We start from the raw sequence: 17,890 nt of genomic DNA on the forward strand, positions 1-17,890 counted from the left end.
CGCTGCCCGTTACCGCTCAGACCTCAGCCTGCTCGTTGTCTCGCGGGGCGTGTGTGAAGGCACGATAACATGGTTTTCGGGGTTTGTCCGCAGTAGCAGCTACCGCGCAGTAGGCTTGACAGTGTGAAGAGCAGCCAGTCGGAAGCCTGCTATTCGCAACCGGGGAACGCAGACAAAATCCAGACAGCATCTCTTCATCTCTAAACGTCTCCTTCGTCCGCATCGCTCATATACCAAGAGCAAGGAACTCTGTTGAATCGGGTAAGAACTTACGCTGTTTCGGTTCTATCTAAATTTGAGAAATGCTGGAAGTAGTCTGTTTTCATCAGCATTCAATTTGTAAGGGCCCGCGGATGGCTTTTGACAGCGACGTTGTCTGCACGACACGTAGGCGGCTTTTGTTTATCTCAGTGTGTCTTGGAACGGTCTTGTAAAAGAACGTTATGCCCTCCTCCTCTGTATTAACATAGTTCTAACTGGAAGTTTTTTTCGCAAATGGATAGCTTATGATTTGACTGTTGCCTGCACATGTGCTATCCTCGTGTTAAAGAATTTTGGGAAAGATGCATTCTAAAGTGTAGCCTATACCAAAAATAAATTACTTGTATTTTAACACGTTTAAGAAATAAACGCATCCTTCTTTACGTGAGCCTTCTGATATATGGGCATTGGCAATGCGCGGTGTGCTCAAAAGTGGTTTGTTCCTTTCTGCTTATTTCCTTTTCTCGTTTTTACTCCCTCCCCCTACTTCCTCTATTCAACTCTCATCTCTCCCTCTTTCTCCCCCTGACCCTGCCTATCACGAGATGCTATTGTTGGGAAGTAGGCCTAAGAATTGTAATCTATTATGCATACTTTTGTATTTGTGCAGCATAATTAGTAGCCCGTTTGCAAATTAGGAGCTTCATGTTAAAATCGGTGTTTCATATTTCACGTTGTTCCGTCAATATGTGTTGGTGAAAAAGAAAGAAAAAAAAGAAGCTTTTAGTTACTTTGGGGCTGTAACAGCTGGTAATGACGTAGCATCACTTTCTTTTGCATCCAAGAGTCCCATCAGACGGCGGCTCTGCTCTCCTAAACGCGTCTCTATAATATGTTACAATGTATGTGCCACGTAAAATCACGGATTTATCATTTAATCCATACTCAAGATATCGGGATCTGGCGTGGGATTTATAGAACCGTCACTAAGGGCAGACGGAGAAAGATTTAACCCCACTTTCTCGTTGTTTCCTAATATCAGTGAAGTTCGGTATTTTCTTATGATCACGTGCTACTGTTGGCACCTGTTTTTATGACAGCAGTGGAATTAAGTTGTGAGAAACTTCATGATAACCATTGAGGACTCAACGTCACATGCAATATATACAATCCTACTAGTTGTAAGGGCTTGCCTTCCGGTTTACTGTTTACATTTCAATTGAGTTAGTGTTCATTTAGTACGCTTTTATCCAAAGCGACATACAAGTAGCGCGCAGGGGAAAGTACGGCAGAAGAGGATTTGTAGTGCATAGTTCCACAATATTTCTGTGATCAAAGGAACAGTCTGTATTTACTAACCACATCTCACCTACCGAGCACACTGGACAAAACAAAAGGATTACCCCCTCCAATTACATCTCAAGTACTTAAACGCAGTGCCTGTATGAAAGAGAGATGATTTCTATGATTGTCGTCAGACACCTGGTTCTGCAGTCATGAACAGTGCATAGTAGTTATTGACATTTTCAAAATGCCAATCTAGTAACCTACTCAGCGAGACCCAATCAAGAAAAGATGTATGAGAATGTCAATAACTAGGCCCTGTGACCCCGGGGTTAATGTTTTGGCTTGATAAGGAACTACCCCCTCAAAAAATCGACTTTTCCTTTGATTCTTCCAATAGAATATTAGTTTAGTAACCCTTTTTTTGCATTGACATTCTAAAGTAAATGGGGTCTATTGTTCACTGATTCAAAGGACTATGGCGCCTGAGTACATCAAATTGGATAATGGTCCACAAATGAGGAGAAATTATTATTGGTAAACGGCGATGCTCTTTGGTGTTAGTGTCGACCAGATGTTGTTATTGCTGTTGTTTGTTGTGCATATGGAGGCATTGGTGTCAATGCTGGACTGTTGCATAAAGAGATAAATGACGTGCTCTGTTGTTCTCTGAAACACACACACATCCACTACTGTAGCATGAGGTTCTTGGAAAGAACACCTTTCGGCAATGTACTGTGAGAGCAGGGAGGTCAGAGACAGAAAAACCTGTGTGTGTGTGTGTGTGCGCACGCACCCCCTAGTTCTCATGTGATTGTGTTTATCCTGGGGGTCTGCCTTTAAGTTTCATCAGTCAGTCCACCAAGGCAGAGACTAAACCAAAACAGGGTGATGGAACAAGATCACCAGAAAAGACGGAACTCATCTGTTTATATTTGTATTATAAGATGTTTCCTGGTTTAGTATGCTGTCAGTGAGATATTAGATGCCTTACCCTCTGACTGTAAATACATCCAAGTAGTATTAGTGCCTGTCTGTTAGTATGACAAGTGACTGGTCTTGATTCAGAAACACACACACTAAGATAGGAGACCGAAGCCAGTCTCAGAAGCATCCTAGATGACCACTTGTGTCTCAATCTTTTAACTGATGGTTGGAACTTGCACGGGATATCAAAAGAAACAGATATCCACTTACAATCTTTCATCTCTGCCCTATATCATCCCTCTCTCCATATACCCTCTGTTCACGTGGTTGGACTGCTGTTCCCAGAGCTTAGACCTGCATCAACATGGATGGATATGAGGGCTGTATTGTTGACCGTTGGTGTGTGCAGTCTCTTGTTATGGACCCCCCCCCTGTGTGGTGCTGGTAGTGGAGTGCATATTGAGGCCTGAGATGTAATGTGAACATGAAGGTTCTCAGACTATTCTCCTCTCCACACCACCTCCATCCATTATGATATGAAAGGGCAGCAAATTACTCCCCGTTCCTGGTGTGTGGTTGTGTTAATGAACTCAAAGGGAGTGCGTGTGGACACGGAACAGTGTGTCTGTGTGACAGCAAGTGGCACATTATGAATGCACAATCAGTAGCTTTGTGTGTCCTGTGAGCTGACAGCAGTCGGTGAAGACAAGGCATGGAAGTGTCTCACCTGAGCCCTGCTGCCTTGGCTAAGATCACACTTCAAGATCTCCCCTCCCCCACCTTTCTTCCTCCCTCTCTCTCCTCCATTCTCTCTCCCCTTTCATCTGTCCATCTCTAACAGAAGCCCCATGCAGGAGCCGTGTATTCAGAATGACCTTCCTCCTCTTCATCTTCCTATTCTTCTGGAAAGGCCTCAACCTTCCCTCTTTCATTTTCACCGGAGCTATCTGGTAAATAAAGAAGGGAAGAGAGATGTAACTAGGCCTCGATCTGAAGCCCACAGACCCCTGCTGGAACGGAATGATTTCCCCCCTTGGTTCTCTGTCCTCAAGGGTCCTTTCAATATAGATGACTCTCATATGCCTGAACAGAATGTAGGGAAATTTCATCCTGAAGTGCCCTGCAGCTGTGTCTGTGTGGAGCGCTTTTATCCCAACAGAAGTGAAGGACCTGACTGCGCTGAAGAAAAAAATGACAACATATTGAGTCGAGCACACAGGAGATGATGAGAAAGAATGTTCTGTAATAAAGCTGCAGAGCGTTGTGTGGCTGCCGCTGCCGCCTAAACGAAAGACGCCCGGTGCGTTTGCAAGGCAGCTCAGGGCACTTTCTGGGCATTAATAGAGAGACCAATCAGAAAGGGGAAAAAAATCAATGTGGCACCTGATGGATTGGAAGCACTACAAGCAGTCTCAATAAGGGCCTGCAGTCATTTCTCCTCGCAAGTCATCCAGTCTCTCTGGGGGCAGGAGTAGCCTGTAGCCCTACTGTCAAACTCCAGCAAAAAAAAAAACAACAGCAGCTATCTCGATTGGTTGCTCTATATTCTGGCTCCCCATTTCCGTTGAAGAGAGGCAGATGGCGTTAATAGCTTTTTGGTTTTATCGCAGGAATCCAAACATGTCCTTTTTTGTCAACATGTGCGTCTTATGTTTCTGGCTTGAGTCGGCATGTGTAGCCGTTCGGGTCGTTGTGACTAGGACATGTTGTGTTTGGCTGCTGCTACTCTGTCCTTGCACAGTGATGAGTTAGGACTGCGTTGGCAGTAACTTACGGAATGGAGAGGGGGAATACAGATAAGGGAAAGAAGGAAAGAAATTGGAGGAGGCGTTGAAGATGAACGAGAGGGAGGGTGACGTGTGGGATATTTGGACGGCAGTGCATGGTAGTCCGATGTGGGATTTTTTAACAAATGCCTGTCGGGTGTTTTCTCTGTTAGAGGACGTTGGAGGAAGAGGGGGATGATGGAGAGGGATGAGGAGGGGAAAAGAGAGAGAGACATCTGCTAAAACTTCCTTTTGGTTTTTTCCGTGCTGAGCCTGGAGGAGAGCCCACCAACCTCCGTCGAAGCGGGGGATTGTGGGAAGTGTTCTCCCGGCTCGCGGCCCTCACTGTGGGCGCAACATGATCGCCGGTGAAGGGGAAATTCTGGCTGAGCTGGCCGTTTGTGTTTGTGACGGAAGTAGGCGGGCGCGGGTGTATTTTTAGACCTCTCTCTCTCTCTCTCTCTCTCTCTCTCTCTCGTGTCACCACAGGAAATGGGGATAGCAAGACGTGTATGATGCTGCGAGGTTGGCCTAGCATTCTTTTCCGATTATTTCTCCTTTTTTTTTCTTTTTTTTTTTCTTGGGAGTTGTTTCCCAAGGCCTCCAACCACCCTCCCCCCCAACACCCCCCGCACATACATCCCTCCACCCTTCCCAGTAAACTGGATGCTTCAACCTTATTTGGGGAATTCTTTGCCCTCTGGTCATGAATGCAAGTCTTAGTCACTGATCTGACTCTTTGGTTGTGTTTGACCTGTGCTACCAGCCCGTAATGCACCGCTTATCACGACACCACCTTCTCACGACACCACCTTCTCACACACCACCTCCTCACACACCACCTCCTCACACACCACCTCCTCACACACCACCTCCTCACACACCACCTTCTCACACACCACCTTCTCACACACCACCTCCTCACACACCACCTCCTCACACACCACCTCCTCACACACCACCTCCTCACACACCACCTCCTCACACACCACCTTCTCACACACCACCTTCTCACACACCACCTCCTCACACACCACCTCCTCACACACCACCTTCTCACACACCACCTCCTCACACACCACCTCCTCACACACCACCTCCTCACGACACCACCTCCTCACACACCACCTCCTCACACACCACCTCCTCACACACCACCTCCTCACACACCACCTCCTCACACACCACCTCCTCACACACCACCTCCTCACACACCACCTCCTCACACACCACCTTCTCACGACAGAAGACGTCCACCGTCTCACAGAATGTTCTCCCAAAATCCTGCTTTCGACATTTTCTTCTTTAAACGTTTCCATTCCCAAAGCCTTTATATGTCAAATAGAAATGTACAGTTGAATTACTATTAGAGGTTTCATTCAATTTGATTGTTTATCGTAAAAAAATTAAGAAGTTGCAGACAGTGAAATATCTCATGAGGACCTGAGTCAGGCTTCGACTTTGTAGGAACACGCAGTGGCTGTTAAATCCTCTTTATGTAAGTATATTAGAGAGCAATGTCTTCTCTCTCCCACATTAGTAGGATGGCTTTATCACCCCACCCCCCTCCACCCTAGTCAGACTGCATCCCCTCCAGTCACTCTGTTTCCCGCATACACCACCAAAACACGTGCGCGCACACACACACACGTAGACAAATAACCACACTAACACACATACTTCTTCCTTGTTGGATTTTCCCACAATGCCATGAGGCAGTAATAGATGAGTCACACACTTGGGAATGAGGGTGCATGTGTGTGTTTGTTTGTAGGTGTGTGTGATATTGGGGTGGGGGGTGAGAGGGAGGTTGTGTCTGATTTGGAAGGGGAAAAAAATAGTTGTGTTTTTTGTAGCGGTATAAATAGACTAGTGGCTGTGAAAGATGCAGATGAGAATGTAAGACAGGATGGAGTGAGAGGGCAGGGGGCGGAGGATTGATTAGTTGAGGACGGGGGGGGGGGGGGGGGGGGGGGCTGATAACCTTGTCGTCATTTCCTGTGCCAGAGATCACATGCAGGGCAAGCTGAAGAAGACGCCCCCCTGCCCTTCACACCTCCCTCTCTGCCCTCCATCCCTGCCAGCCTGCCAACCCTGCGTTCTGTCATCTGTTTCTCTCCTTCTCTCCGTCCCTCCCTCCCCCCTCCCCTCCACCAGGAGGCGTCATCGCAGTTCTCCTTGACCCGAATAACTGAATCGCCCCCAAGTTGACGCTGGGAGAATAATTACCATCGTCATCTGGGGAAGTGTGTGTGTGTATGAGAGTGTGTGTGTGTGTGTGTGTGTCTTTTGGGCCCTCACCACAGTGCCGTGGCGTGCGGACACCTTGGGACAGGAGCTGAAATACACCCCTGTGCCTCGAAAGCCTGTGACCCTGGAGTGTTGTAACGAGCGATGCCCCCATTTTTTGAATCCGCAGAGGACTTCAAACTGAACGCTCGGAGCAAACTAGCTGTTGGAACTGACTGCTGCTTGATAAACTTCAAGAAAAACATTTTTTATACATGTATATATATTCGTTTTCGTTTAGTTTCTTAAATATGTGTTAGATGTATTTATCGTCTGTCTATTGAGAGGTTGGAGGGAGAGAGAAATACGGTTTGTTTTTAGGAGAGGGAGGGAGGGAGGGAGGGGGGGTGGAGGGGCTGAGTAGGAAGGGTGTTTTTGGCAGAGCGGTGGGCTGTTGGAGAGATGTGGAGCGGAGCTACCAAGGGAAGGTTCTAGCCCGCACGGAGGGCCAGCAGCATTTAGCATAGATCGACGCTGTTTCAAAAACGATAAGCCGACACAAGAGACTGGAGGAAGAGCAGGGATGGAGGGAAGAGGAAGAGGAGAGGCTATAGGAGATGATGGGGGCGAGTGGTTTTGTATTACAGCAGATGGATGACTGCTAAAAGTGGAACGCCTCTATACCACCGTAGTCCTCCGCAGCCGGCAGAGCGGCCAAACATCGTTTATTTCCGAACACAATGGTAGCCAAATGGTCTGTGAAATGAAAGTCCTATTCGCCTTTTCCCTCTCCACTTAAACGAAAAGTGTGTGTGCATGGCTGTCGTGCAGTTGTCTGCGTGTTTGGTGGTGAGAAGTGGTTTAATAATTTGTGCATATAATCCTTGTCCATCCCTGGGATAATCCTGCCACCATACATCCTGTGTCCGAGTTTTTATGCCCCTCATTGACCCCATCTGGAGCGGAAACAACATTGCCGTTAAAATGTCTACAGCCATTCGATCGCCATTTTGTCATATATAAAACCACGTAGGCCTACAGGTGGGGTCAGATAAATCCACCAAAGAATGTAAACAATTTTACAAATAATATAAACAACACTGCACTCGTTTTGGAAAGTTCCGTGCCTCCAACGTAAACCATGCTGAGGGCTTCTCTGTCGCTATCCAAATAGACGCCTTGATGTCAGGCAATTTACATATCCAGCCTTTTAAGTGATGTTCTCACTTTACCAGGTCAATTTAACAATAGCAGCATAGACATAATGGCTATGTCATTTTCCCTTTCATGAAAGTGCAGTTGGACAGTAATGTATGCCTCTTGAAAGATAGCAAAGTGAGTAGAATAATCGCCCTGGGTAAGAATTCCCGCTGTTGGCGAAATGAGAAGCCGCGTGGAAAGGGACAATGACTCGCGAGATTTAACCTTTTCCATGAGGACGTCGATCTAAATGTTGATAGTCTCTTTATAAAGGTAACGCCATCTGCGTGGTGTGGAGATACGAACGGGGAATTTGACGTTCGACAGCAAATGGAGACGTGGGCTGCGAGGTGAACAGCCAGGGAAGCAGCCAGTCTCCTGCAAGACTAGCAGCCAGCAGAATTTTTTTTTTTTCATTTGTATTATTACGCACAGGTCCCTGAGCTAGAGTTTCACCGACTGTAAAGGTCACTGTGTTTCAAACAGCCGATTCTGTGACAAAACGGAGCGGTAGGAAGGACGTGGAAGGAGATGGAGCAGAGGGTCTTCATTATCATTACAGTTGATACCTCCTTCTAAGCGGCCCTCATAATACATTGTGTTACATTATTTTTTTACCCTTCTTTGGACCAGAACGTGTAGGCCTAATTAGCAAATTGTCATTAAAAACTGCTTTCTTTCTGATTAACCAACTGTCCCTAGTTGGAATGGAGTAGTTAACCCCCCCATACACACACACGTACACAGAGTATCGTCGTATAGCCAGCTGTAGAGTCGACCTCGGCCGTATGGGCCATAACAGACTGTCTGTTGCGCCCACGCACTGTTCTAAAGCCTCCGAACAGAACGGTCAAGACACGGCCCCAAATGTTGCTGGCTTCCATCACGTTTTACCGTTTGAAGCCCGATGGTTATCGAAGCATGGGCCAAATGGAATGACCACCGAGTGGTGATATTAATATTATTACAGCTGCAGTTTACGACATTTCCAGAGCCTTTGTTTAGTTCCCTTTGTCAGTCTCATCTGTTTCTCTCTCTCTTCCTCAGTTTTTCAGTTTATTTCTTTTTCTTTCTCTCTCGCTGTATCTTCTTTTCCCCCGTCTCTGTAGCTCTATATTTCACTCTTTCCGTCTCCTTGTCTTTCTGCGTTTCTCTCTATATACATTCCATTAGCCGACATGAACGTGACCATACACACACTAAACACTGTGCACTCTAATTTCATGTTGTGTGTGACTTCTCTAAATTCGTGTGCAGCTTTGAAACTGTATGAAAGCTGAATGAGTTGTCACCGTAGGGAAGTCCGTTTATTAATTAGCGTATGAAGGCTCTCATTTAATCAATACGTTTTATTGAGTAAGTGTTTAAGTGCTGGGGGGGGGGGGGGGGGAATCTGGCTGGTGAAATCAGTCACGAGTTGGACTTTTGTCGTATTCATATTTTCCATTCGTGTTCTTTTGAAAGTGGATGCTCCTCCATCCTGCTTGTTGAGTGTGTTCAGGTTCTTTGTAGAAAAAAAGGCAAGCCTTTCTCACAAAGGAATAAGTGTGTGGGCTGGTGCGTGTACTTGCCTACACATCGCGTGTTTTTTGGCCCGTCTTAGTTCCTGTAGAAGAAAACTCCATCCTGGTTTATTATGTAAGACATTGAGGTTATTTCAATTGTATCATTCAGGGATGTAACAGAGAACAGTCACTTCTGGTTGGAGCCAGACCACATAATTCCCTGTCTGGTTGACCCAGATCGAAATAGCATGACTCTCAGGTGGTGTTCCTAAAACGAGGTCCCAGATCCACGTGCCCCCCCAACAGGGCTTTCTGTAAAGGAGGTCTAGGTTCCTAAAAAGAGTGTGTGTGTGAGTGTGGTATGTACATCATTGTTGTAAATCATATCAGTTAGGTTAAACTAGTTTGAGAGAATATAGTTTGAGAGAATATTGTACTCCTCCACAGAACTGACGGACAGACATGTAGATGTAGAGTGAATTATCCTGTTCCCTGCAGTTCGATAATCTACTGGACTTTAATATCCCTCAATCGCTCTTTCTTTCTCTCTCCCTTTCTTACATCATATCTATCCTTACTTGACCCTGTCTCTATCTCTTTCTCTCTATTTGTCTTTCGTCAACAGATTGACCCTAAACCCTTGGTCTGTAGTTGACCAAATGCAATTCCCATTCTCTCTCTCTGGAACCTCGCCCTTTTAACTGCAGTCATTCATATAATCTTAAGCTTCCAGCTGTGGACCGGGTCTCTCTCGAATGACAGAGAGCACCACTGACCACGCTTGGTCTTATCTAAAGTACATAAAGATTTTTAGCAAAACCTCACAAACTAGCACCATCCACTGTGTGTGTGTGTGTGTGTGTGTGTGTGTGTGTGTGTGTGTGTGTGTGTGTGTGTGTGTGTGTGTGTGTGTGTGTGTGTGTGTGTGTGTGTGTGTGTGTGTGTGTGTGTGTGTGTGTGTGTGTGTGTGTGTGTGTGTGTGTGTGTGTGTGTGTGTGTGTGTGTGTGTGTGTGTGTGTGTGTGTGTGTGTGTGTGTGTGTGTGTGTGTGTGTGTGTGTGTGTGTGTGTGTGTGTGTGTGTGTGTGTGTGTGTGTGTGTGTGTGTGTGTGTGTGTGTGTGTGTGTGTGTGTGTGTGTGTGTGTGTGTGTGTGTGTGTGTGTGTGTGTGTGTGTGTGTGTGTGTGTGTGTGTGTGTGTGTGTGTGTGTGTGTGTGTGTGTGTGTGTGTGTGTGTGTGTGTGTGTGTGTGTGTGTGTGTGTGTGTGTGTGTGTGTGTGTGTGTGTGTGTGTGTGTGTGTGTGTGTGTGTGTGTGTGTGGTGTTTCACAGAGAGTAGCTGTTGAATGTAGAGTTTCTACTCTAATGAAAATTGGGAGACAGCCACACCAAGGACCAGGCCTCATTCTTATTTTAACACCTCCATTAACTCTGCCTCTCTTTGTCTCTCTGTGTCTTTTTGTCTGTAGATCTCTCTCTCTTTATATATATATATATATATATCTCGATCTCCACATATATCTCGACCGCTCTCAATGCACATATCTCTCTTTCTCTGTCTCAGATGGATAGATGTATATCTGGATTCTCTGACACTTCTTCTTCTTCCAGGGGGTTTCTCCCTCCAAATGAGGGATCACAAAAGAAAGAGAAAATGGATGTAGTATGGATGGAGAGAATGTGACAGGTCAGAGCCTCTTGTAGGGGAAGGAGGGAGGAAAGGGAGACAAGAGATGGAATGGAGATAATAATAGAAGGGTCTAGAACCCTAGAGGAGCGTTGTAGAGCAGGAGAAGATGAGGTTATGTAATTATAGGAAATTGGAATGAGGAATTTAGTTGTTTTTTTTTACACCGTTCCTACACCGTTCACCTGATTTGGATGTAAATACCCTGAAATTAAAGCTGAAAGTCTGCACTTAAAGCACATCTTGATTGTTTCATTTCAAATCCATTGTGGTGGTTTACAGAGCGAAAATGATGAAAATTGTATCAATGTCCAAATACTTATGGACCTAACTGTATATATATAGACATAGGGAGTGTGATTAAGTGCTACAGAAACGAAAGAGTCTTGTGTTAAAAACAAAACAAAAAGATGGAGGGAAGAATGTCTCAGGTGACCACTCAGATTACTGGTGCCTAACAAAGGAGAGGAGAGAAAGGGACGAAGCGAGGTGGTGGTGGTGGGGGGGGGGGGGGGGAGGAGGAATCAATGCATACATCTTTTTGATCCGTCTCGCATGTTGGTGCCAGCTCTTGGCTTGTTTGCTTTTCCAAATACAGCCCACTCCATTCTGCCTCCACCCCTCTGCGTGCCTCTCTCTTTCTCTCCCTCTGTCTCCCTCTGTCTCCCTCTCTCTCTCTCTCTCTCTCTGTCTCTCTCTCCCTCTCTCTCTCTCTCTCTCTCTCTGTGCTAATGGCTTGGCCCGGGCTGAGAGGATAGTTAGGGAGGCATTTTGTCTCATTAGCACGTTTACCCGTGGAGTAGGAGGGGAAAGACCTGCTATTTCTAAAGGTGTGTGTGTGTGTCTCACTCTCCATCTCTCTCTATCTTATCTATCCATCCATGTCTCTCCCTGATGTTCTAATCAACCTTGGTTTCATGTTCCAGTCACACTCAGGCCCTCTGAGAAGGGCTCTTCAGCTCCTGTCCTCCACCCAGCAGTGCTGCTCTCTCTCTCTCTCTCTCTCTCTCTCTCTCTCTCTCTCTCTCTCTCTCTCTCTCTCTCTCTCTCTCTCTCTCTCTCTCTCTCTCTCTCTCTCTCTCTCTCTCTCTCTCACATTCTCTCTCTCTCACATTCTCTCTCTCTCTCTCTCTCTCACATTCTCTCTCTCTCTCACATTCTCTTTGTCTCTCGTTATTTTTCACTCGCTCACAGTCAGCTCCTAAGGCCCGCTTTTCTCCCAGTATCCCCCCCCTCCTGTTTTCTCTCCCTCCTCCTGTCTCTCTAAAGCTCCCCACTCTCCCACCAGTTCTCTTTCCTCTTCTGTCTCTCTCCGTCTGTCCCTCTCTCTGTCCAACCTCCCATCTCACCCGTTCATCCCTCCCTTCACGAGGATCATCACTCCAGATGTTGGTGACCCAGTTAGGGGCTGGAACAGCTGTTCTGGGGCCAGAGTTTGTGTGTGTGTGTGTGCGCGCTTTCAGGCTGCCCTCTGACATGACTGGAAATAAATCAACAAGCACGGACACTTGGACTGGAGGGGTGAATCAGTGGAGTTTACAGGCCTCAGGACAGACTGATGGGAGGGATTGGGACGAGTTGGTGGGAATTAAAACAAGTTTGGCTAGCAGGGATAGCGTGGCATTTCTGCTGGTCTGAGAAGTGACTGTTCAGTTCTCAGGCTGTGGGGGGGGGGAGGAAAATAAATCAAGAGTGTATTGAAAAGGTCAACCTTTTGATGTTGACAAAGTGGAGATTTCAGGAAATGAACAGCAGTTGCTTATCTCAGTGTGCACGGCAGCTTGCTGTGTGGGTGTGTGTGTGTGTGTGTGTGTGTGTGTGTGTGTGTGTGTGTGTGTGTGTGTGTGGTTGCATCTGATTTTAGGAGTTGTATGGATTCTCTTCCTAAGCGCACACACACACACACACACCTCACACACACAGACATTGTTTGTTCTGTGGCTTGACTTGGGAGGTGGGAGTTATTAATTACTGCAGGTACTGCAGTGTGACTTTCCTCCTGTGTGTGTGTGTGTGTGTGTGTGTGTGTGCTCATGTACACATTCTCTCGTTTGTGACTTTGCTGATAAGGAGCTCCTTTCATATACAACGAATAAATTACCAGTTTAGAGAGACCTACTGATTCGGTCTCATTGCTTCTCAACATCTCTGCAGGGGGTCTCATCATCAGGCAGGGGGCTGGGGTGACGATGGTTGGCCTCTCAAGAGGACCTGAAGGATTAATGGATGTCATTACATCCCCGGAGACAGAATACTTACAAATCTGAACCCCATGGCTATGTACGGTAATCGACTTTTAATGCTGATAGAGAAAGCAACACTGGAACTGGAAATCAAGCAACAAAGCCCTCAAGGACCGTGGTCACAGTCCTCATTTCAACCAGGGGAGACCATGGTCTTAAACAATTTTACCGTTTACCCTGGGAAACGTGCTTGTCTCCAAATCCAGATGAAGAAAACCCATTCATCGACCCTCCATGAATGGGTACTGGATCCTGCACCCTTTTATAAATATGACTGGCTCTCATTGGTTGATAACTCGTTCATTAAGTGGAGGATGTGGTTGATGGCGTTTTTGTTTTGATCATGTCGTCCTGGTTCTAACCTGCTCAGAGCTTCGCCACGGCAACGGTCAAGTCCTGCGCGCGTTCTGGAGCTCGCGGGTCCATTCTCCTCCTCATGATCAACAATCAATCCCCTGTTTTTCACGTACTCAACTGTCTGAAGTACTGAATGCAAACCTGAGCTTGTTATTGGGGCTCAGGACTTGTTTGTCTCAGGTTTGGTCTGAGTGCATCAGCCTCTTGATCCGCAGCCAAATAGAGAGGGAGAGGTTGTTGAGCTAAAAGCCAAGACTGAGACACTCCTTCCTTCCCTCACGCGCACACGCACACACACACACACGCACACGCACACACACGCGCACACACACACACACACACACACACACACACACACACACACAACCCTCGGGTTAATTACTCAGTCTAGGAAGAGCCCGATACTGTAAGTTACCAGATAACATGAGTCTCTCACACATACAGTTACTAACGAGCATCAGCTCTATCTCTGTTTGAAACGGAACGTAGAATCTGGCAAACACCTGTACAGAGCAACAGTAAACTCTCATACATACTGCACTGTTCCTTCTTAATAAGTGCCAGATTTATTGTGTTGTAGTTGGTATAGAGCTATGTATGTCACAGCTATTTAGAAGGCCGGTACAGTAAATCTCACAGCTATAGTTGGATATAATGTGAGGCAACACTTTATGTTTAGGTTACTTTAAGAGATACTGTATGTATTGGCTATACCTTTAGTACAACCATTGTAGATGCTTACAAATTGACTAATATTTAAATGGTATTTCGTATTATCTGTAAAGGAATGCTACTGTAGTTAGTCATTATCTATTAGATTAACTTTCCTAATATAACTTTTCCTAATATTTTATATTACAAATATTTCATATTAAAATCATATTATAAGGCTTTCTTTGGAAGACTTTCTACACAGCAAGGAGACAAGTCTATGGCTGTCCAGAGTTGTCTGAATCTTTGTAATTAAGTTTTCCTTTTATCCTAGAGTTCTTGCATGAGTGACGTATAACCGGTTTTCTGTATATGGAGTGGAAAGTAACATGCTCAGTTTAGACAAAGGGTTTTGACATCTGTTTATCTTTACATGCTAACTACAAAATTGTAAGTAGACCCACTATGGGGAAGGTGTGTTTAGGGGTAATTGGTTGTTGCAAAAAGGCAGTTAAAAGTTGTCAAAGATCAATGTTGACATCCTCTTACCCTTTGAAAGCCCCGCCTCCACCATGCCAACTTTCACTGTAGCTTATTCCGCTAAACCATAATAAAATGTAACTACGCAGGAGCTGCTATGTGACACAAGGTTGTTTCTAAAGGTCTTTCTATGTGATGGTGATTTATATAACTGGAATGCTTAATGCGGTGGATGACATGTGTTGAATGTGTTCTGGTGCGGTTGTGTTGTAGTTCAGATTAGAAGAGTGCTAGATCTTTCCTTTGGCTGGGATGACACACATCCACACAGCTGGAGAGATAAGCCCTCCAAATGTGATCAGTTGTCGAGCTCTTGACGTCATTGTGTGGATGATTCTGGAGCGTTTACGAACAGTCTTAAATGGAATGTTAATGTTTGCCATTTTGAGAGAGACACAGTGTTATGTAATGCTAACTGCAGAAGGGAGAAAGCCAGTTTTAGTTTCTCTTGGTTTGTCATTACTTTTACAGTGCCTTGGCCGAATCTGGCAGGCAGGATGGAAACAGGATCTCTTGGTCTTAAAAGTATCATTGGAATACCATTAGAGTACATATGCTGTTTGTGGCCTGAGCATTGTTAATTTACACTGTGTGCTCAGTCTCACAAGTCAAACACCAGTATATCATTGGTCAATGACCTTTTTTTTCTTCTTCCTAATCTCTTCTTGGTTATTGACCCTTTCCTCTTGTGTGTCATTGGCTGAATACCATGGACGTGCCCTCCCCCCACTTCTGATTGGTTGCTGACCCCCAACTTCTCTCCCTCTGATTGGCAGATCTGAGAAGCAGCCTGGCTGTTGTAGTCCCTGCTGTAGTCGCTGCTGTTGTCGAGGAGACCAGGTGTCGAGTCGCCGCGTTGCCATGGGGAAACAGAACAGCAAGCTGCGGCCGGAGATGCTGCAGGACCTCCGGGAGAACACCGAGTTCTCTGATCATGAGCTCCAGGAGTGGTACAAGGTACACACAAACACACCTACACACACACACACACACACCTACAGAAACATATATACACACACACACACACACACACACCTACAGATATACACACACCTACAGAAACATATATATACACACACACACACACACACAGATATACACACACCTACAGATATACACACACGCACACACCTACAGAAATATATATATATACACACACACACACCTACAGACATACACACACCTACAGAAATGTATATACACACACATACACACACCTACAGAAATATACACACACACGTATACACACACACACACACACTTATATACACACACAGCCACACACACTATTACAAACTAACACACACACACACTTACATCCAGGAGTGTAGGTTTGTTTTCAGATGTGGACGAGACAGCTTTTATTAATAACTGAGCATTTTTATGAAGAAAATATAATTTTCTTCATAAAAAATGGAGGACAGATTTGCCTTTATCAAAAAAAGTGTGTGTGTGAGACAAGTCCAAACCTACCCTCCAGCTTCTGTCGTCTTGGGATCCAATTCCTAATCGACATCCAGGCTTTAAATGAGCTCTTAGCATAAGGTGAGCAGAGCTCAGAGTTTGTTAACGGGCTGAAGTGTGTCTATGCAAAGTCGTCATCGATGGAATGCAAGTACCACATTTGGCACAATCTTTGGTGATGGTTTGTCTAATAGGAAGCCGGAACTCCTATCAGGAAGAACTCATAAACCATACAAATAGATAAATCCTGTCCTCACATTTCCCAGCTGTTGGTTATATATTTCTGTCCTTTCGCCTACACCCCCACACACACACACACTAACACTCTATATTTTCCTTGTTCTCGCCCTCTGTTTTTATAGGAGGGGTTTATGTTTGGGCATTAATCTCTGACAACATTACGACGGTCTTTAATCAGGAGTGTGTTTATCTCTGTGCTAAGGTAGCAGAGCTCTCTCTCCCGGTCTGTCTGCCCTGCAGCTGGTCTGTGTCTCTCTCTCCCGGTCTGTCTGCCCTGCAGCTGGTCTGTGTCTCTCTCTCCCGGTCTGTCTGGCCTGCAGCTGGTCTGTGTCTCTCTCTCCCGGTCTGTCTGCCCTGCAGCTGGTCTGTGTCTCTCTCTCCCGGTCTGTCTGCCTTGCAGCTGGTCTGTGTCTCTCTCTCCCGGTCTGTCTGCCTTGCAGCTGGTCTGTGTCTCTCTCTCCCGGTCTGTCTGCCCTGCAGCTGGTCTGTGTCTCTCTCTCCCGGTCTGTCTGCCCTGCAGCTGGTCTGTGTCTCTCTCTCCCGGTCTGTCTGCCCTGCAGCTGGTCTGTGTCTCTCTCTCCCGGTCTGTCTGCCCTGCAGCTGGTCTGTGTCTCTCTCTCCCGGTCTGCCTGCCCTGCAGCTGGTCTGTGTCTCTCTGCCTCACGGTCTGTCTGCCCTGCAGCTGGTCTCCGTCTCTCTGTCTCACGGTCTGTCTGCCCTGCAGCTGGTCTATGTCTCTCTGCCTCCCGGTCTGTCTGCCCTGCGGCTGGTCTCCGTCTCTCTGCTCCACGGTGGCCATCACTCCGCTTCGGCCCTGCGTCCTCACAAACCTAGCGTCCCCCGCCCCGTCCCTGCCAGGACAGTTCTATAATGGCCTCTGTGATCAAATCAAAATGTATTTGTATAACCCTTTTTACACGCAAGCATGTCAAAGAGGGCTTCACATACGCCCATAGAACTGCCCCTCAACCAACCTAAACTCTCAAGGAAGACAAGGAAAAACTCACTGCAGGAGATAAAATGGAAGAAACCTTGGGAGGAGCATATCAGTGAGGGATCCCCTCCTCCAGAGACGGTTGGTGAAAGAGAGGAGCAGAACACAGGCTTAACATAGTCATACAGCAGGGAAGTGTCAATGGGTTTTGAAACACCAAAATCCATTGTTCAACTTGGTAGATGTAGGAAGAGGTGATGAAGAGGCCTTGCTGTCACTCCTGTGTGTGTGTGTGTGTGTGTGTCGATGAAATCTGCATTAGCAGCCCGGTGACTCATCGTGGATGAGAGTCTTTTCATCCTGCTTGCGCTGCCACCTCTCCAGAGCTCCATGCTGACCCCTGACCCCTGGGTTCAGCCTGAGGGGTCGAGGGGGTTTACAGAGCCAAAGTGGTGTTAATGGCATCCACTTCACACAGATTACACAAAGTCTACAGAGGGGAAGAGGGATCTCATGGACGGGATGTCGCTTAACGTAAACGCTAGGGGTAGCTCTGGCCGGGCAGATGCAGGGAATCAGAAAGGCCTCTATCTCCAGACATATCTCCCATATGGAGGGGAAATGTGAAGCTTGAGACACCACCTCACTGACCTGTTCAACTTTTCCA

At 46.4% G+C, this 17,890-nt stretch overlaps 1 protein-coding gene across 2 annotated transcripts in view; it reads left to right on the top strand.

The window, feature by feature from the left end:
• The window catches only part of hpca (hippocalcin), a 24,040-nt gene continuing 6,150 nt past the window's right edge, over positions 1-17,890 (top strand). The window contains exons 1-3 of one of the 2 annotated variants that reach the window (XM_067255534.1): positions 1-261; positions 5,593-5,676; positions 15,362-15,542. In XM_067255534.1, the coding sequence (XP_067111635.1) occupies positions 15,447-15,542 (96 nt within the window). In that variant the 5' untranslated portion in view covers positions 1-261; positions 5,593-5,676; positions 15,362-15,446. The remainder of the gene's footprint in view (positions 262-5,592; positions 5,677-15,361; positions 15,543-17,890) is intronic. The other variant, XM_067255533.1, reaches the window with a different exon arrangement.

This window comes from Osmerus mordax, chromosome 18 (assembly GCF_038355195.1).
Source record: "Osmerus mordax isolate fOsmMor3 chromosome 18, fOsmMor3.pri, whole genome shotgun sequence".
Lineage (NCBI taxonomy): Eukaryota > Metazoa > Chordata > Actinopteri > Osmeriformes > Osmeridae > Osmerus > Osmerus mordax.